The following is a 17,555-nucleotide window of genomic DNA, read 5'->3' as shown; positions in this document are numbered from 1 at the left end:
ATTCACATAACTGCGACTTAATTAATGTTTTCCTATTGACATTACTGTTTACTAGGTTAATGACATATGTTTATTTTGCAAACGAGTATTATTTTTGTAACTGTTCTGTATAAATGTTATAAACGATGTAAATATGTTCATTCAGGGCCTCATGGAAGACCACTACTTGTTGGTGAATGGGCTACCCTGTCAAAAGATTAGAAATAAATAAAAAATAAATAAAATAAATGCTGCGGCGGGACTTGACCCACGGACCTTGTGATCGACAGTCCAATGACATATCCATTCGACCATGACAACTCCAGACCTGTACTTGGTTTTCCTAAGTTGTGTCTGACTGATTTCCATAACTCCAAGCCTCTTTAAGCCAAGTATGTTAAGTGAAGGGCTAAAGTCAGAAAAGAGGGGTTTGCCTGCCACTACCACACGGGTAAGCGCACCTTGTTTATACATAGGATTTTATAATTATTTCAGAGGTGTTTTTTTGACAAAAAATAGTATTTTGTCAATAACGTTTTAAGAAAACCTTGAACCACCATAGGTTTAGTGTCATATTAAAGAAAATTCAATTATCTACAATTTGATACCAATTTCAACAGAATTAGAATTAATTAACATTGCAAATTTAAGTCATAAACATTTTAAAAAAAATTATCAAGATCAGAGAGGCGCCTTTTTTCGTAACTTTTTACGAATTTGCCCATGTACCAGGGTTGGGCGGTAAATACCGGTGGCGGTAATTACCGGTGGTAAATACCGTCCGGTAAATAAGATGCGCGTCCGGTAAATATGTAAAAAACAGGAAATATGATTTTAATTCTCTATTTATTAGTAATTTTACTTGTTTTTAGCCTCATAACTGAAAATATTGTTCTGAAATAATTAGCAGCACAATACTCATAGTAGGAACACACAAACAGATTTATAAAATCCTCACTGCATACAAAATTGTACACACCCAAACAAATGGCATTTTGTGCATATGCTAATTAATAGGTATCATGAATATGGTAATTAGCAACTGGGAACCAAAACCTTCATACAAGTTACTTTTGTTGTAAAGTTTAAGATATTTGAATAAAATCAGTGAAAATTTGAACAAAATCGGGCAAGGAATAAGGAAGTTAAAGTTTTTTTAAATGACTAGTCACTAGTGGGCGATATTCAATTTGATGACATCATTCGTGGACAACTCTCCATGCCTTTTGTACATCAAATTTCATGTTTTTCCTTCTTTCTTGTGATTGAGATAATAAAATGCAAAATGATATTCTACTTCACATGTTATGAAATCCGATCAAGAACACTAATAAATAGGAAAAAAACGAAAGACTTGTGAAATTTGATGTACAAAAGGCAAGGAGAGTTGTCCACAAATGATGTCATCAAATTGAATATCGCCCTCTAGTGACTAGTCATTTTACAAAGCTTTAACTTCCTTATTCCTTGCCCAGTTTTGTTCAAGTTTTCACTGATTTTATTCAAATATCTTAAACTTTACAATAAAAGTAACTTAGTATGAACGTTTTGGTTCCCTTTAATGAAGAACATATCTAGATTAGGTGTATATTTGGCATCTTTTTCCTGTATTTTTTTCCAGCATTACATAATTAAAGACATAGACAAACACACGAACAAACACACACACACAAATAGTACACACAAGAGCAACCATACTCACCACCATTGTTATTTGTTCAAAATTGGACAATCCCTATGAACAAGTGAGTGGAAAAATATATTTCCCGGTATTTCCCGGTAAAAAGTGGTAAATACCGGTAAAAAGCGGTAAGTACCGGTAAATACCGGTAAATACCGCGTATTTCCCGGCGTCCGGGAAATAAGCCTCCGAAGCGGGAAATATGCCAACCCTGCCATGTACAAGGACAATATCCTGTGCAAAGGAAAGGCTTATATCTTTCTTCAGTGAAAAGTTATAGCAACCCATAGTTATTGATTTGATTTCCACAAAAACGAAATTTTTGCCCACATGTGTATTAACTGTATGCATATACGTGTATTGAGGACGTGTGTTTACATCGAGTTTTAAAGATAAATTTTAAGTAAAACCTCTAATTACCATGGATTTGTGGTCAAAAGATGGATAATTAAAATGCCTTCAAGTTGATATCGATTTGTTTGGGTTATGAAGTGTGTGAAATATACATGTTGAGCCAAAAGGGTGCTTTTTAAAAGATATTTTAGCCTTCTTTTTTTTGGAAGTATTTAGTAGTGCAGAAAGTTAAAAGGATTTGGAGTGCTGAGTGCAATAATTGATAATTATTTCTTTTATACTGTGTGATGTTTCAGGAAATGTGGACATGCCCAGTTCCCCCCCCCCTGCCCTTCCAGCCGCTTGTCATAATCTTGCCCATGACCAAGACAAGTTAGTGCATCGATCAACATGAATATATATAATATCAACATGTTTAATTTGATGATTTATTTTAACTGACTACTAAGAAAACATGTGTATGCTCATAAGCACCCAGTGTACCGACAGTCGTAAGTCATCTCTGAGGAATTTAGGAATAATGCCTTACCAAAGGGCACTCCTCACTCCTGAATAAGAAGTGAAAAGATCGACCTCCTGGCTTTGATCCATGTGTTACAGCATAACTATAATATTATGAATGGGGGTTGATGAACGCCAGCCAGTTTTACACAAAAGAAATCTGGAGAGCGTGGGTGATAGGCACTCAAAAGCACTTAAGTAGAACAGATTTTAAAGAGTAAAATTATTTACGATGGAAACTGAGGGAGTTAAAATCCATGCATGTCTAAATTTTGGCATAATTCTATGTTTTGCTCTAAGGCAAACATGGCTGGATAAAAGAACAGTATATACAAGAAGAGTCCAACAAACCTAACATAACTGAAAAGTTATTCCAATAACTAGTCTTCATTTAACCCTAATAAGGGTCTTGAGTCTTGCGCATCTTTAAAAAAAAAAGAAGGAAAATCGGACCTACAGTTACAAGGTCACATGACCTTTTGTCTTTGCATGTCAGCCCGAAAATCACTCATTTTTTTCATTTGTCTACAAAACATATGGAAATGTCATTTTTCCTAAAAATAGATCAAACAATGGTTATTGGGTCTTGTTTAAAGTTTAGGTAGTTGTTTTGGGAGTCAAAATAGTTGAATATAGTAAGAAATGAAATAAAACAACATAAACAATGAAATACATAAGTTAAAAAAACAATGAAATACATAAGAAAATATCAAAACAAGAGATAACATAAGGAAGAAGCTGGCTCTTCCAATTTTTTGTTGTTGTATTATTATTCCAAATGGTCTTATGAATATATGCAGTGAAAAAGAATGCTTAAATATGAATAATATATGATTTTTGAGTAAAAACGTGGTTTCATGACCTTATTTGCATAAATTACCATAAATATGCAAATGAGTGAATTATTCAAAAAATTGAAATTACCATATTATTCTATACACTTCATTTGACATGCGTGCAAATTTTCGCGGAGATCGGCTGTTTCACGGCCGAGATCTAAAGGGGGGCCATAATGCCCCCCCCCCCCGGCCGTACTAAGACCTCAAATAGCCCGGCCTTTTTAGGGTTAATGACACTTTAAATGAAAAAGTTGATATTCACGCTCTCAGAACCCAATGGAGATTACAGATTTATTTATTCATTTAAAAAATCTAAAGTAGGGCCTATATATTCACCGTAGGTTAATCACTCAAACAGTACCGAATCATGCGTTAGCGATAGAGTGACATCCCCTTATTAAGCTCACATGGAGAACAGTAGTAAACCAATAAACTATTCAGGTGCTTTAACTATGTAGGGAATAAGAAACTGTGTTCATTTTGGGACCATAAACTCATAACTTGGTCGCTTTTGAGAGGCCATTACACAATATCACTAATACTAAAACTCGCTATATACCAATCAGGCACCTACGCAAAGGGGGGGGGGGGGGCGTACACCCTCCTCAATTTTTTTTATGTGTGTGTGATTATAAGGAAACCCTCCCCCACTTTTAATTGACTTCCCCCCTAACTGAAAAAAATATCGGCCGGTCAAATTTTTAAAATTTCTGCGATTTAAAAAAAAAAAAAAAGTGCGCTTACCATCCAATTTTCAGATTATCTTTAATTGTACATCTAGCATTGAAGTCACTACCATAGCAGCACTATCTCTCATCTGAACAATGTTACCAAGTCCCTTTAAGGTTTGCCTGATTTCAACACATGTAATTTTGATCTATATTTTTTCTTATACAGTAGGCTTGCGGTAGCACCATGTGAGAGAGTGGGAGGATTGGGGAGTCCTGAAAAGGACTCTCGATAATATTTCTTTCTTGAGTGTGTGTAGTCCTGAAAAGGACTGTTGGTGTAGTCTTGACAAAGACTGTTGGTTATCTTTCTTAGCTTATAGTTCTAAGGAGAACTATAGCGCCTGTTGGAGAGGATGGGCTGCAGGAGTGGCTCGACATTTCAAACAGGTTGACTATCTGTCGTCAGGAGTGGGGATAGCTGGCGTGCGTGACCTTAGGTCGCCAGGGTGCGAACGTGGGGGTACTATAACCATTTTGGGCTTGAGTCACCAGGGTGTAGACTTGGGTGGTCTGCTTGTCCGTCTGGGCTGGAGTCTCAGGGTTGCGGACTTGGGGGTGCTTTGAATCCATGAGTGGGGTGCGTTGTAGACTGCGTGTGTTCCCGACGTAGGCGGCGTTGTGGTGGCGGAAGCTGGAAGCTGGAAGGGTTTAGCTATTGGCTATTGGCCCAGCATGGTCATCACTACCACCCTACAACACACCTCAGGCTGCAAAGCTTGGTGCTAGAAGCCATCGTGTGACCGGGGGCTCTCTGTCACGGGGGCAACTCAACTGAGAACCCGAGACAGAGTCCAAGTCAGACTGATGGACTGGGGGCATCAACCCCCAAAAATGGGGTAAGGTGCCGAAGGTCGGCCGGAGGAGTATCAGAAAGATATATTTCCAACAAACAAAGTCTCAGACCCCAGGCCCACAAATTGACCCGGCGCTGAGCCCGACTGTGAGTCCGAGGCAGACAAACTTGACCTTAAAACAAGTAGAGGCAGAGTATCAGGGAAAGAATGCTGTGGGAAAGAATGCTGTTTACAGCGAAGACGGAACACTACCACCAGAACTGGGCTGTGAGCAAGTATCAGAAGATACTTTACGTCGGAAACCAGACTCGAAAATGGACCCGAGCTGAGGCCAACTTGCGGCCCAATCCTCCGAGACATAGGAGACAGAGTCCCAGTCACACTGACAACCCAAAGCTGGGGTAAGACCACCACCGAGTCAAACGACTCTTCTCCCGGAGAAGCTCTGAGAAAGCGGGCGCTGCAAACACGAAGCCTAACGCAGAGCCGACTGCATAGGGTGAGAATTTTAACGCCACAAGAGCGACACCCAAGAATTCAGAAAAAGAATCTGAATCTGAGGACAAAGAGCCCGACTCTAAGACAACACCAGCCGGGGCACAGGTTGCGGTAGGCAACGAACCACTTCCGTGCCGGGTGACAAATTTGACGCCAAACTTTGTGCACCTGCAAAGACAATAGCCCATGACCCAGCCAAAGCTTGGGTGCTCAAAACCTTCCGCCTCTTACCCGCGCAACGGGGGACGAAGGTGCTTGCTAGCTTTCGTAAGCTTGGCTCTACGGTCAGATTGACCTGGGCCGTTTTGCTTCACTGCCTCTATAGAAACTTGAGCGAAAACCCCCTACGGTACAGTGTAAACCAGGGCCCTCAGGCTGAAATGCTTTGTGAGAAGTTTCAGCAAAATCCCTTGGTCAGTCTGACCGGGGCCTGCTCGCTTTAATGCTTTGTGAGAAGCTTCAGCGAAATCCCCTTGGTCAGTGTGACCAAGGGACAGTCGTAACTGGGGGGAGAAAATCGAATCCAGATCCAGAATCCTTGCTCATCGTAAACCTGTGGATGAAACAAAACAAGCTTTCCAAAGAAAGCAAACAAGAACAACAAACTTTTCTTAAAGCGAATACAAGTTGAGAAGTAACAAATGTCACTAACAAAAAGTCAACAGAATTTATAGCGTCAACAAACAACAAATAAGTAGCAACATCGTCGCTACAAAACAACAAAACAGCAAAAAGCTAATCTTAGCGAAAACAAAAAGCCCTAGCGTAGCAAACAAAGCTCATACATATACATATATTGTATCGCAATAACCTCTATTCTTGGCTCAAACAATGACGTCACTGTTCACAGTTTTCCTTCTCATTTTGAGATGGATGTAGCTATGAGGCTCAAACCAACGCAAGATTGACATACAAATCATACTCGATCTACCTTCGAATGTGCAGATTGTAAAAATCTGTATTTAAAAAGATATAATCTTTTTTGTTTATATTTTCTAGTAGTTGGAAGTGGCATTTGTGCACATCTGAAATGTTAATCTCTCTCAAAAGTTCTTTGACTTAGGTTGGATCCCATATTTTTAGGGTCTACCTTCTGCCAATGAGGATTTTAGTGATCAAACCCCGGCACCCTCTAGGTGTTTTTGTGCGCGCGTCATGTTCGTCTGCTACCACAATTATTGGATTCAAATACTTCAAAATCTGCAAGATCGTCACAAGTGGTGAAAGACCGTAACAGATCCGTGATTATAGGTATGTTGTGGAGTGTACAATTGTATTTTTTAATTTTTTGTATATAATATATATTTTTATTTTGTTTTTTTCTTTCTGCCAATTTTCTGGATTGGATGACGAGCGCACAAATCGTAGGCGTAGAAGCCTTACACCCAGGCATTGGCCTCCCTACCTTCAGCTTTCCATCAGTTTAACAATGTAAGTAAAATTGAGAGTAAAGAATTTTAAATTAATGGTTTTCTGATCAGACTAAACTCATTTTAGGTTGATATAATAACTTACCTTTAGGCTAAATGTTGTCTTAAATTGTCGAACTTTGATTACTAACGAACACGTGTATGTGGGTATGATTGTGTGTGATTTTGATTAAGCATAACACATTCAAAGCGCATTGTTGAATGTGAGTATAGACTAGAGGATTGTACATGCACTTTGCATGCTACCCAAAATCACTCATCTACTCTGATGAGTTATGTAAATTAATCAGTAATGCTAATGATAAATGTATAATATTGCTAGGCGTTGAGACATAAACATACAAATGTATTCTCTTTAATTTGCAGATTGGAACAGTAAAGGGATGTAACTGTAACAAGGGTGCTTTATACAGGCGTTTCTAAGCGCACGGGTGGTACTGTCTAATTCAGTATAATTATTCATCATGTTCAATAGCTTAAAAGTAACAAAATAAAATAAAATATTACTAATACAATACAATTCAGTTGAATGGAATTAACTACTAGTGTGCACCTCCAGTAAACTATAACTGTTTAAAAAGGTGGGTTTCGAGAAGGGTTTTGAATGATTCAATGGATGGGGCATTTTGAATATGGGGTGGGAAAAGGCACGGTCACCACAACAGGTTTTTGTTCGTGGGCCGTGAATTAATTGCATGGAGATGAACAAAGGGATCTGGCAGAAGAGGAGGATCGAAGGGAGACTAGGTCAAGAAGAATATTTAGGGTCAAGTTTATGTGTTATTTTGTAGGAAAGAAGTAGGATTTTGAAAGTAATGTGAGAATGGACTGGTAGCCATTGAAGTGAGCAAAGAACAGGTGATATATGGTCATATTTCCTACTTAATGTGATCAATCTAGCTGCTGAATTTTGGATGCGCTGGAGAGAAGATGTAATAGTAATTGGGAGGCCGGCAAGAAGGGAGTTGCAATGGTCCAGATGGGAGGAGACGAAGGTGTGGTCAAGCTAGTCTTTCAGTGGAGGCTTTGTTAAGCATTCGCCTGATCTTTTGATGTGCTTTTGAAGAGCAAGGTGTTTGTCCAATGTAACGTTGAGGTCTCCAATGTATTCAGAGGTCTTTAGTAAACCCTCATCGGTTGTCAGAACTGGTAGAGGCACCATGCTCCTGAAGTGTGAAGAAAAATGGATCAGTTCTGACTTGTTTTCGTTTAGACAGAGTCTGCAGTTATTGGCTGACCAGACCTTGATGTCTATAAGACAATCTTTTAGTAAATTGACAGCATTGGCTTTACCACAAGGTGACATCGTTACATAAATTTGAATGCCATGCCCATACATAGCGTAGTGCACACCCTGATGATGAGTGATGGTTCTTGCGAGGGGACCAGTGTAAAGAAGAAACAGCAGAGAGCCAACGACGGAGCTTTGGGGACCTCCACAGCTGAAAGCGAGTGGAGCCGAGTAGGTCCCGTTGATTGTTACCCTCTGTGTACGGTCTTGTAGGTATGACTCGATCCATTGGAGGGCAGTCCCTGAGATGGAGTAGTCATTTGCAAGACGATGTAGCAGCACGGTGTGGTCGAGCGTGTCAAACACCGCGGTATAGTCCAAAAGAAGTAGAACGGCCTCATCAGTGTTGATTGTCTACGTGATACATGAGTTAGTTAGCCATGATCCTTTCCAAGAGCTTGCTCACTAATGGCAAATTGGCAATTGGGCAGTAATTGCCAAGGACATTTGGGTCTAAATTAGGCTTCTTCAACAGAGGGACAACTAGTAAAGTTTATCCCATTATGGTTCATATTTTGGGCTGTGTTAGATTAACCCTAATGATGTAAACCACAAACTTGTTATTCTTAAATGTATAATTAGCATTCTGGTGAAGTCACTTAGTAACAATATTATTTGTACACAATGTGCATGAAGGTTATTCCCAAGAAACAATTAATACTTCAGGTACAGATACATAAATGGAAGTTTAGACATTGTTCACTTCAAATGACAATTTATTATACATGTATTTCGTACATCAAGAAGTTAATTGAATGATCATTGAACGTAACCATTGAACACCGAAGCGTGTTATTTTTAGAAGAAATAATGCCGTTATACGTATTGTTAAAATGTTTTGACTTAGTCGTTTTCAGTTCTTACGGCTTTTGGCAAGAATAAACGTCTACAAGAAGCATAGACTATACAAGCCAGTACAAGAGAACGTGTGCGTCGTTTTTCGTTCTTCATCTAAGTATATACATTGAGGCAGGCACAAGCTGGTATTTATATTATGCGTGAACTTTAGAGCGTGAACTTTGGCTGAGGTGTGTGCAACGATAAGATAAGGATGCTGTAAAATTTTGAAGGCAAAACAGACTTGGGATGAGAAAGTTGCAATTTACCGTGTTTAGGGGGTCAAATTTTGACTGAAAATTGACTGAAAGAAGTGAAAATTTTGAAGAATTTAATAGATTTTTGACGAAGTTGATTTTCAGATTTGAAGTTTGAAAATAAAGACAGTATTTTGAAGGGCAGGTTATGCAACCCAGATGAAAGAACATCTCTTGGACTATCTATAGGAATTTGTCAGAAGGCTGTAGTATCTGGGATAGCGGAGAAACAAAAGGAAGAGGCCATAAATCGGAAAAGAAACTGACAAATTGGCGCCTGAACGGTCAGACATGAGTGATTTTTGGAGAAAGAAGAGTAAGTAGCCCTCAATTGGATGCCAGAGATTATGCCTACAAAGTTTGAAAGAAATCAGGATCAAGGAAGGGGCCTATAGATAGGGCTTGCAAGCACTGCCTGCAGAACGAATGGGATTTGGGTGAATGAAGAAAACTTCATGATGCAAGCTATCGCCCAAATGGCCTTCCACACCAACAAAATCATCAAGGGTATTGAATGGCATATAAAAAAGGCCCCATTGACATATTTTCAAAATCAGGCTTCAAAATGTCCTGCGTTTGGCCACCCGGAATATGATTGCAAAATTTCAATGAAAAAAAAAGATTGGAAAAGGGGGGAAATTCATTCTGGAAAATGACGTCATAGCCGATATTTGTTATAATTGGGCAGAAACCCAGCAGAATCCGTATTGACACCATTGTTAAAATGCTATTTACTCAAAATTTTCTAGGTAAACATATACCGTATTTGTTATCATTCAACAAGAGCATTTCATTGAGGTGTGTCTGACACCTTTTCCATTTACTCTCATGTATATATATATATATATATATATCATTGGATCAATGCAGTCTTCAATGGAGAAGCATTATTCGCATCTCATGAATGACCAAATAGGTCTTCAGCAAGAAGAATTTGACAAACTTTCTCTTGCACATCGTTCAAGGCTTCAAACTTTGTGGCCCCTTTTTTAAAACTCTTTTCTCAGTCTCGGAGCGTTAATAGTGTACCTCAGTACGATACTGCATTCTTCATGTTTGTGTCGATCTAACATTGGATATATTCTTGTTTAAAGCAGAGAGCCGTCTCGAGATTATCTATATCTTCAGGCTGGAGCAACAACTTTCAGTTTTTCGTTAAAGCCTTCCTGTCTACCTGAAATTTTATTTAAATAAATCATTTAAAAAAGAATGTTACAATGTTTCTAATTACATTTACTGAAAAAAGTTAGGGGGGTTGCGCCAAAATAGCCTAGTCAATGGCTATGCATGTACTTAAGCAAAAAGTCTTCCCAGACCTTTAGTTGCCTTGGACAGGTATAGCGCGACAAGTATTTTCTTTTCTCATCTCCTCTTCATTTGAAAAGTTATGATTTAGATTTTGGTTTCATGTCACATGCATCATGAGTAACAGTATGTGATATTAAATCATCATTTATTTGCTAGCGAGCCTCAGACTGGTTTTAATCTATAGCGTACTGACAGCATTCAATTATCTCTCTTGGGCTTTAATTATAAGATATGTAAGCCCAGTTTCCCTTTCTCTTCATTTATTAAAGTTTTGTATTTCATTGCAAACTTACATTTCAACCGAGAATCAAAATATTTAAGGAAATAATGACGACACTCTAATCATGCAGCTTCTTCTCCAATTTGATTATCATTTACCAAGCAATAATATCTTTAATAGAGTTTTTTGTGGGTGGAAAACTTGGTGGAGGGGCAAACTGCCCCCTCACCCCTCCCTCCTCCAAAGACATTAGTGATTCCCATTTATATCTCCATATGCCCTGGTCTCAGTCTGAATCTACTAACCATGCTGGCATATTTAAAGGTGATCAGAAAGATCATAACTTACTCCACAGTTTCACCGGTACTTGGATCTGATGTTCGCCGTTTGTGTGAGCAGGATGCACCTTGCGGTTGTTCTGTAATTTCAAGAACCAGGAAAGAGTAACGTTGAACTACATGGATTACTCATTATCCTATAATTCTAAGTGCTGAATAAAGTAAACTTAATAATCGACTACACTTTTATAAAAGGTAGAACAAAAACTTCACAAGCATGTATCACCAATATAAATCTAATACTTGGTATCGGACTAATCATTTTATTCAAAACTTCTCCCAGGTAAAATTATTTCACATTTCACAATTCATGGCATAGAGGGTTTATTGGTGCTGACATTACCTTCTCTAAAATCTCAAAATACAGAATAATTTGCAATTATATCACCAGAGACTAATGATCTTCAGGGAATATAAGTCTTGTATGACCGGAAGGATATATTTAAAGGACATCTGAAATAACTTTCCTTTCATGTAATATCCGTATCTAGGATGTAACAATCAGCTTAGTTAAAATGATATATTAGGTGAAAATTAATAAGATGTTTTAGATGCATTTATACTGTCAAAGCCGAATCATTCCCAATAAGCAGTGACTTTTTTTACAGAGATTTACAAATGATTGAAATAAAATAAAATTAACATTTGAATTCCAAACTTTGTAAAGTATTTCATTTATGCGTAACTCGTACCAGGACATATCATATTGTATCTATGAACAATATAGGCAAACATGTGCCTGATTTGTGATGGTCACAGCAACAAATTTGCCATATTAATTCATTTATGATAAAGCTATGTTCATGTTACGCAATAAAATTAAGAAAGAATCTATCTGGAAGGAAAGGTTGATTGCGTAGTACATAGGAATTAGTGGACACTGTAAAGGTTTGAATCATCAGTTTGATATTTTACTGGATCCAACTTGATGAAAAGCACATGCGCTGCATGCACACAGAAATGAGTGAATGGGACTGCATAAACACACATAATTACTGTCTGGTCCAAATAAACCAGCTTTTTCCTGTAATCTTTTGAAAATGAGGGCATTTGAAGAGCAATCTTTTTCAGGGATATTTCTGTCATGACTTTCTTCCAACTTATAAAGAAGAAGAAACCTCACAAATTGATTTGTCCCATTTACCAGAACTCAACCTTCTCTTTAAACCAAAATACCTTGATCTTTTGGAGAAACTCCCTTTGCTGTGTGAGGAGTTGAGAAATCCAACTCAAATAAGAATTTGACCTGATGGTCCTCAATTTGTCCTACTTTCAGTAACACTGCAACAATGTCTGGCTGGTTGGTGAAGTCCAACTGAAAGGGCTGACAGATACCGGTTCCACTCCTTAGTATATCAAAGGGGACATCCTTTAAACAATTGAGTAAACAGAGGCCATCATAAGAGTACGTAAACAAAAATTCCCTTTTATTTTCCCTATATCAATCATCTGGGGCCTGTCTCACTAAACAGTACTTAGTGTAACGGGACTTAGTGTCGCTGCGATGCGTCATGCACTAAGACGGGTCTTACTGACGTCCTGTTGGTGTTTCAGGTTCACTAAACCGTTCTTTACTAAGTCCTGTGTGCGGCGCATCTTCAACAATGAAACGTCTGGATTTTGATTCTACAAAACCAAATTTCGTGACCTTTGAACTTGTGTGGAGATAAAAGCAATTTTTTCCTGTAAGTTTTCGTCTGCATCGCGTCGTTTGGGGCGAAAAAGTGAAAGGAGGCTGAATTTTGTCACTTTAAGTGATTGTTTACCATTATTTCGACTACTGTTGGATACAAATGGGGAAGGTATGTTATTAAACTTTTTCTTAAGACAACATAAAAGTAAAATATTGAAAGCGAAATATTGTCGGTAAAATTGCGCTACTGTCAAGAAAATGAGAAAGGGGGATGGAAAATGAGAGGGAAAGGTAAAGAAAAGAAAGGCAAGAAAGTAAGAGAAGAGAAGAAAGAAAGAGAAAAAAGAAAAAGAGGAAGAAAGGAAAAGAAAGAAAAGAAAATAAGGAGAAAAGGAAGGAAAAAAAGAAGAGAAAAATGAAAAAAAGAAGAAAAGAAACGGGTGGGGGGGGGGGGGGTGTGTGAAAGAGAGGAGAGAGAGGGAACTATTGGGTGAAGTCATGCTCGATCCTCGTGTGCTATATCAATGCAGAAGTTTGAAGCTGGAGATGTATTATGTCGGTCGGCCAGCCAAAAAAATTCCCCTATGAACTGTGACTTTTTATCGGACAAAGAAACATTTTTGAAAATTCAGACAATGAGTCTGACGAATCGTCTTCTTTCTCAAATACTTTAATGAAACGTCAAAGCCATCAATATTTAAAGATGGACCATCATCGAGATCGAATTAGAACAACTTACAAATTTGTGCGAAATTTATCACATGACATTACACTAAGAATTGTTCCTACGTCTCGTCGAGACGAGACGTGACGTAGGCTACGACCTGTATGCAACTTAGTTAAATGGGTACTAAGTACGGTACGCGTCTTAGTGGGCTTTGTGAAACTCCCGCTAAGATGCATCTTACACTAAGTCCTATAACGGGACTTAAGGCCGCTTAAGACGCATCTTAGCGCTTAGTGAGACAGGCCCCTGATCTAGAAGTGTACATTAGACATTATTGTTCTGAATTGAGCTCCAGCAACCATTATGATCAACTCGAGCATTTGAAAGAGCAGTTCCTACCATTTCAAACTCAGAGTCAGATTATGATTATTTTACAGTTCCATAAATTTCAACTCTGTGGCATTATAAAGATTATCAGGATTAAATGTGGTTAATAAGAAAATAATACTCTCACATAAACTCTTAAGGCAGTTACATGGCTCCTGTATCAATCAAGCATATTTTTCAAAATACTGTTAATGACCTATCAGTGTCTTAGTCATTTGTAGAGAGAGAGAAGCTTTGGTTTAGACAGACTTCAACAATAATCTCAAGTTAGCCATCCTTTCAGATGTTTCAGTTTGTAACAAAACATAGGCATGTGCACCGGTATGTTTTGATACAAGTATTTTTTCTTCTTCTTTTTAACCATTTCAGGGAACTTTATTTCACAATAACATGAATACAAATAAATTAAAACATTGATACAAGTATAAGAGAACACAAGATCATCCAATGATGTATGGATTCAACTTTTCTATTTTGTTAACCAGAATCTTTAAACACATTACTGAACTTACAGCAGGTCCTCCAATTACTGTATCGTTTACGGAACAGGTCATTTTGAGATCAACGTCTGCTGTCTGAATAAGGACCTTTAGTTCCATATGAGCAGGTACGAATTCGTGATCCGCTTCTTGGCTCTTTACCAGCTGTTACCAACACAAATCAAAATAGAATTAGAAATAGAATTATACAGGACTGCATAAATATACCAGGCAAAAAAAATAAAAAATGTCATGGAGCGCTAACAAACCTTATCACATTAATTTTATCATGAAACATACATGTAAATGAAATCTTTTTTCAATGCTGAAGAACATGCTTTCATATCTGCTTTCAATGTCCAGTGGCATATCCACAAATTCAGGCAAAATTATACACTTTTGTCTTAAAGTACCAAACTTACTACAGTTGTTAAATGATAAATATCGAAAATACTAGATATGGTAAGCACAATTTAAAAGTACTTTATTTTGTTATTTTTAAAGCAGTTAATTTGCAGTTATAAAACTTAGTCGCCCAATATTCTCATAAACAGGCAGAAAGGTGCCTAAATATGTTATATCAAGTGTGATTTCTACAAAATAAAAATGAAATTTGATTTCAGTAAAGAAACTTAAAATTCTACTTTTGTTTTCATAATACATTTCTTAACAACAAGAAACAAAACATATATGGGCTTCTGACCTCAGAATTGTCCGTGTTATTCCTTTCGTTCTTTTGTAAGCTAATTAGTCTCAAGTATGGGAGACTTTTTTTTAACAGTGAGATCGAGATTCTCCAAAAATGTTACACTGTGCCTCGATCTACTGTACACCAACTGTAATGTCTTGTGAAAATGTTGGTAACATGGTATTTTTTGCTGTTGATTATTAATGCTCATTCAAATGCATATGGTATTTTCTGCAGATTATGTACAAACAAATGCTGATCTTTGTCCCGACTGTAGACAGTTCAGTACATTGTGTCAGATTCTTTGACTTCCAAATCAACTGCTGCAATAATAATTTACCTCGCTATTCCCTTTGATGTCGTCATAGAGGTGTGCATGTAAGATGACAGGTGTCTTTTGTAGGGCTAAGTTCTTTTTTTTAAACGGCCAGCAGCACATCCTCTTTTCTAGGAAGAAGGCATTCTTGATCCTCAACATTATTTTCTCCCATGAAAAGTGATTCATCTTCAGTTTGAGTACATCTTTCGTGATGGTGCAGCTAGGTATTCCAGACGTCGACAAAATACTTGGTTCTTTAACAACTGCATCTATAATAAACAATTTTTGGGGAAAATCAGGAAAATTATGGACTCATTGAAGCGAGACAAAAGGTCAAGTGACTTTGTAACTGTACGTCCGATTTTCAACAAAATTGTTTGAAAGATGCGCAAGACTTGAAAGAAAAAAGTCAGCGAGCGGTGGGGCGCCATACGTTCCCGAAGGGTTAACATACCTCTAAATCGGTATTCTGAAAGCTATGTTAAGGGTATACAATCTCATTTTAGGTAACGCCCTTACATGTCCATTTTATTTAATTCTCTAAAGATAATCACTCTTAAACAGTACTCTCAGCCAATCATGTTTTGTTTATATTGGACGTACATCTATGAACTAAAGTGCATATTTATTGAGCTTCATCAATTTATAAGCACTAACTTTGTCCGGGCCTATGTCACGAAGGTGCTCATGAAACGCTTCTTTATTCCTTTTTTTTCCTATGTTTCCTATGTTTCTTTATGGTCAAAAGTTTTAAATTCTCAGAGTTATATTGCAGTTTTTACAGAAACCATAAAAGAAAATTGCAGGAAAGAAAACCCCAACTGCATTTCACTCATTATTAAAAAAATGTTCAGTACTTAAACGACTCCTAGACCAATGTTGTTTTCTACATTACCTTTTTGTTTGTTTTTCAGAATACCAAAACTATGTTAACTATCATGTTATGTATCCCGCCACCACGAATGAAGTTTGCGTGAGGTTAGAGTATGCGTGCTGCATCTTCCTGCCACAAACTGTGTTACACAGTTTTGGACGTGACATAAATTTAAGAATATCGATTATGAACGTTAGCTGACATAGTTTTCATGCTAACATAGTTTTAAGAATACCACCCCAGTTCCATGATAACTTGATTGTGTGTCACTACTCCTAATTGTCACTATATAATTATGTTACATTTATGTGGTGTACCAGTGGCATCGAGTGTAACTATACATCAACGGGCACAACAGGCATCATGGAGGGGGGGGGGGGGGCATCTGTCATAACAGTGGATGAAATACAAATAGACATGTCCATTGAAGGAGGGGGGGGGGTATGTGGGGCAGGAAAAGCGGCTGAGGAGATTAAAGCATTTTCTTGTGAAGCTCCATTTCCCTTTTATTTTATATATTTTTATTTTTTCTTCTCCTTTTAAAAATATACCTTTAGGCATTTTTCCTCATACCTCATTTAGCTATGCTATTTGTCGAGAGTGTACTTGAAAAAAATGTATTCTTAAGCTGTTCATATCAAGTTTAAATATGATATCCTTCAAATTTAAAATGAGAAAACCGAAGAACTTTTTGAGCTACTCACAGTCTTAAGTGTCAAACATTTTTATAATACACCTAGTACTTTTAACGGAAATGGAGTAAATTTTTTTTAAAATACTTATTTCTAAGTGTTTCATTTATTTACCAAAAAAAGTGGGGGTTTTGACATTAATGGCATTCATCAAATACAATTGCTCCATAATGTGCATACATGTAAAGATGTACTTACCGGGTGAGTATTCTCCCACTCCCGTGTACAAGACTGCCTCCACACTGGAGTATCGTGTACCGGTAATCACAGCACAGTGAGGTATTGTGTAAGTCACCGGTAACTTAAGCACTAAGTCATCAGGGGCTAAACACTGTACACCAAAGCAGACTGACATCTCTTCGGTGCTGTTGCCAAGATTAGGAGTATCTGTCAGGACACGAAGAGAAATGTCCTGCGGCACTTCGCTGTCAATTGCACCGAAAGGGATCTCGAGTTCAATTCCAAAGGAATCTAGCTGAAGCTTGCCACCTTCAACTCCAACTCTCTTACAACATTCCATTTGGATTGGTTTGACATTTACTGTATCTAGTATGAAAATCATAAAAGATATTTTTCCATTAAATCCTTTCTGCAAACTTTCTGCAAACATTCTGCAAACTCTCTGCAAAACAATACAGTACGTACTTCAACATTATAGCAAAATATTGACCCTACAAAGACTTGTTATTTTAACCTTTAAACAAGGGAAACGCTCTCGGCGGTCTCGCCTGCATAACGCAATTCAATATGATAAACCA

The 17,555-nt window shown here is 37.7% G+C and overlaps 1 protein-coding gene across 1 annotated transcript; it reads right to left on the bottom strand.

Annotated features, from left to right (window-relative positions):
• Positions 1 to 4,487: 4,487 nt before the first annotated feature.
• Positions 4,488 to 17,322, bottom strand: LOC105442750. The gene is made up of 6 exons (XM_011675182.2): positions 16,996 to 17,322; positions 15,253 to 15,500; positions 14,258 to 14,389; positions 12,235 to 12,427; positions 11,069 to 11,138; positions 4,488 to 4,716 (listed from the first exon to the last, which is right to left on the bottom strand). Exons 1-6 carry the CDS (start codon positions 17,315 to 17,317, stop codon positions 4,488 to 4,490), a joined length of 1,194 nt encoding a protein of 397 aa, XP_011673484.2. The 5' UTR covers positions 17,318 to 17,322.
• Positions 17,323 to 17,555: the final 233 nt, after the last annotated feature.

The sequence above is a fragment of the Strongylocentrotus purpuratus genome, unplaced genomic scaffold (genome assembly GCF_000002235.5).
Source record: "Strongylocentrotus purpuratus isolate Spur 01 unplaced genomic scaffold, Spur_5.0 spur5_contig_812, whole genome shotgun sequence".
Classification (NCBI taxonomy): domain Eukaryota; kingdom Metazoa; phylum Echinodermata; class Echinoidea; order Camarodonta; family Strongylocentrotidae; genus Strongylocentrotus; species Strongylocentrotus purpuratus.
The sequence above is the reverse complement of the archived record's forward strand: the minus strand, read 5'-3'. Positions and strand labels throughout refer to the sequence as shown.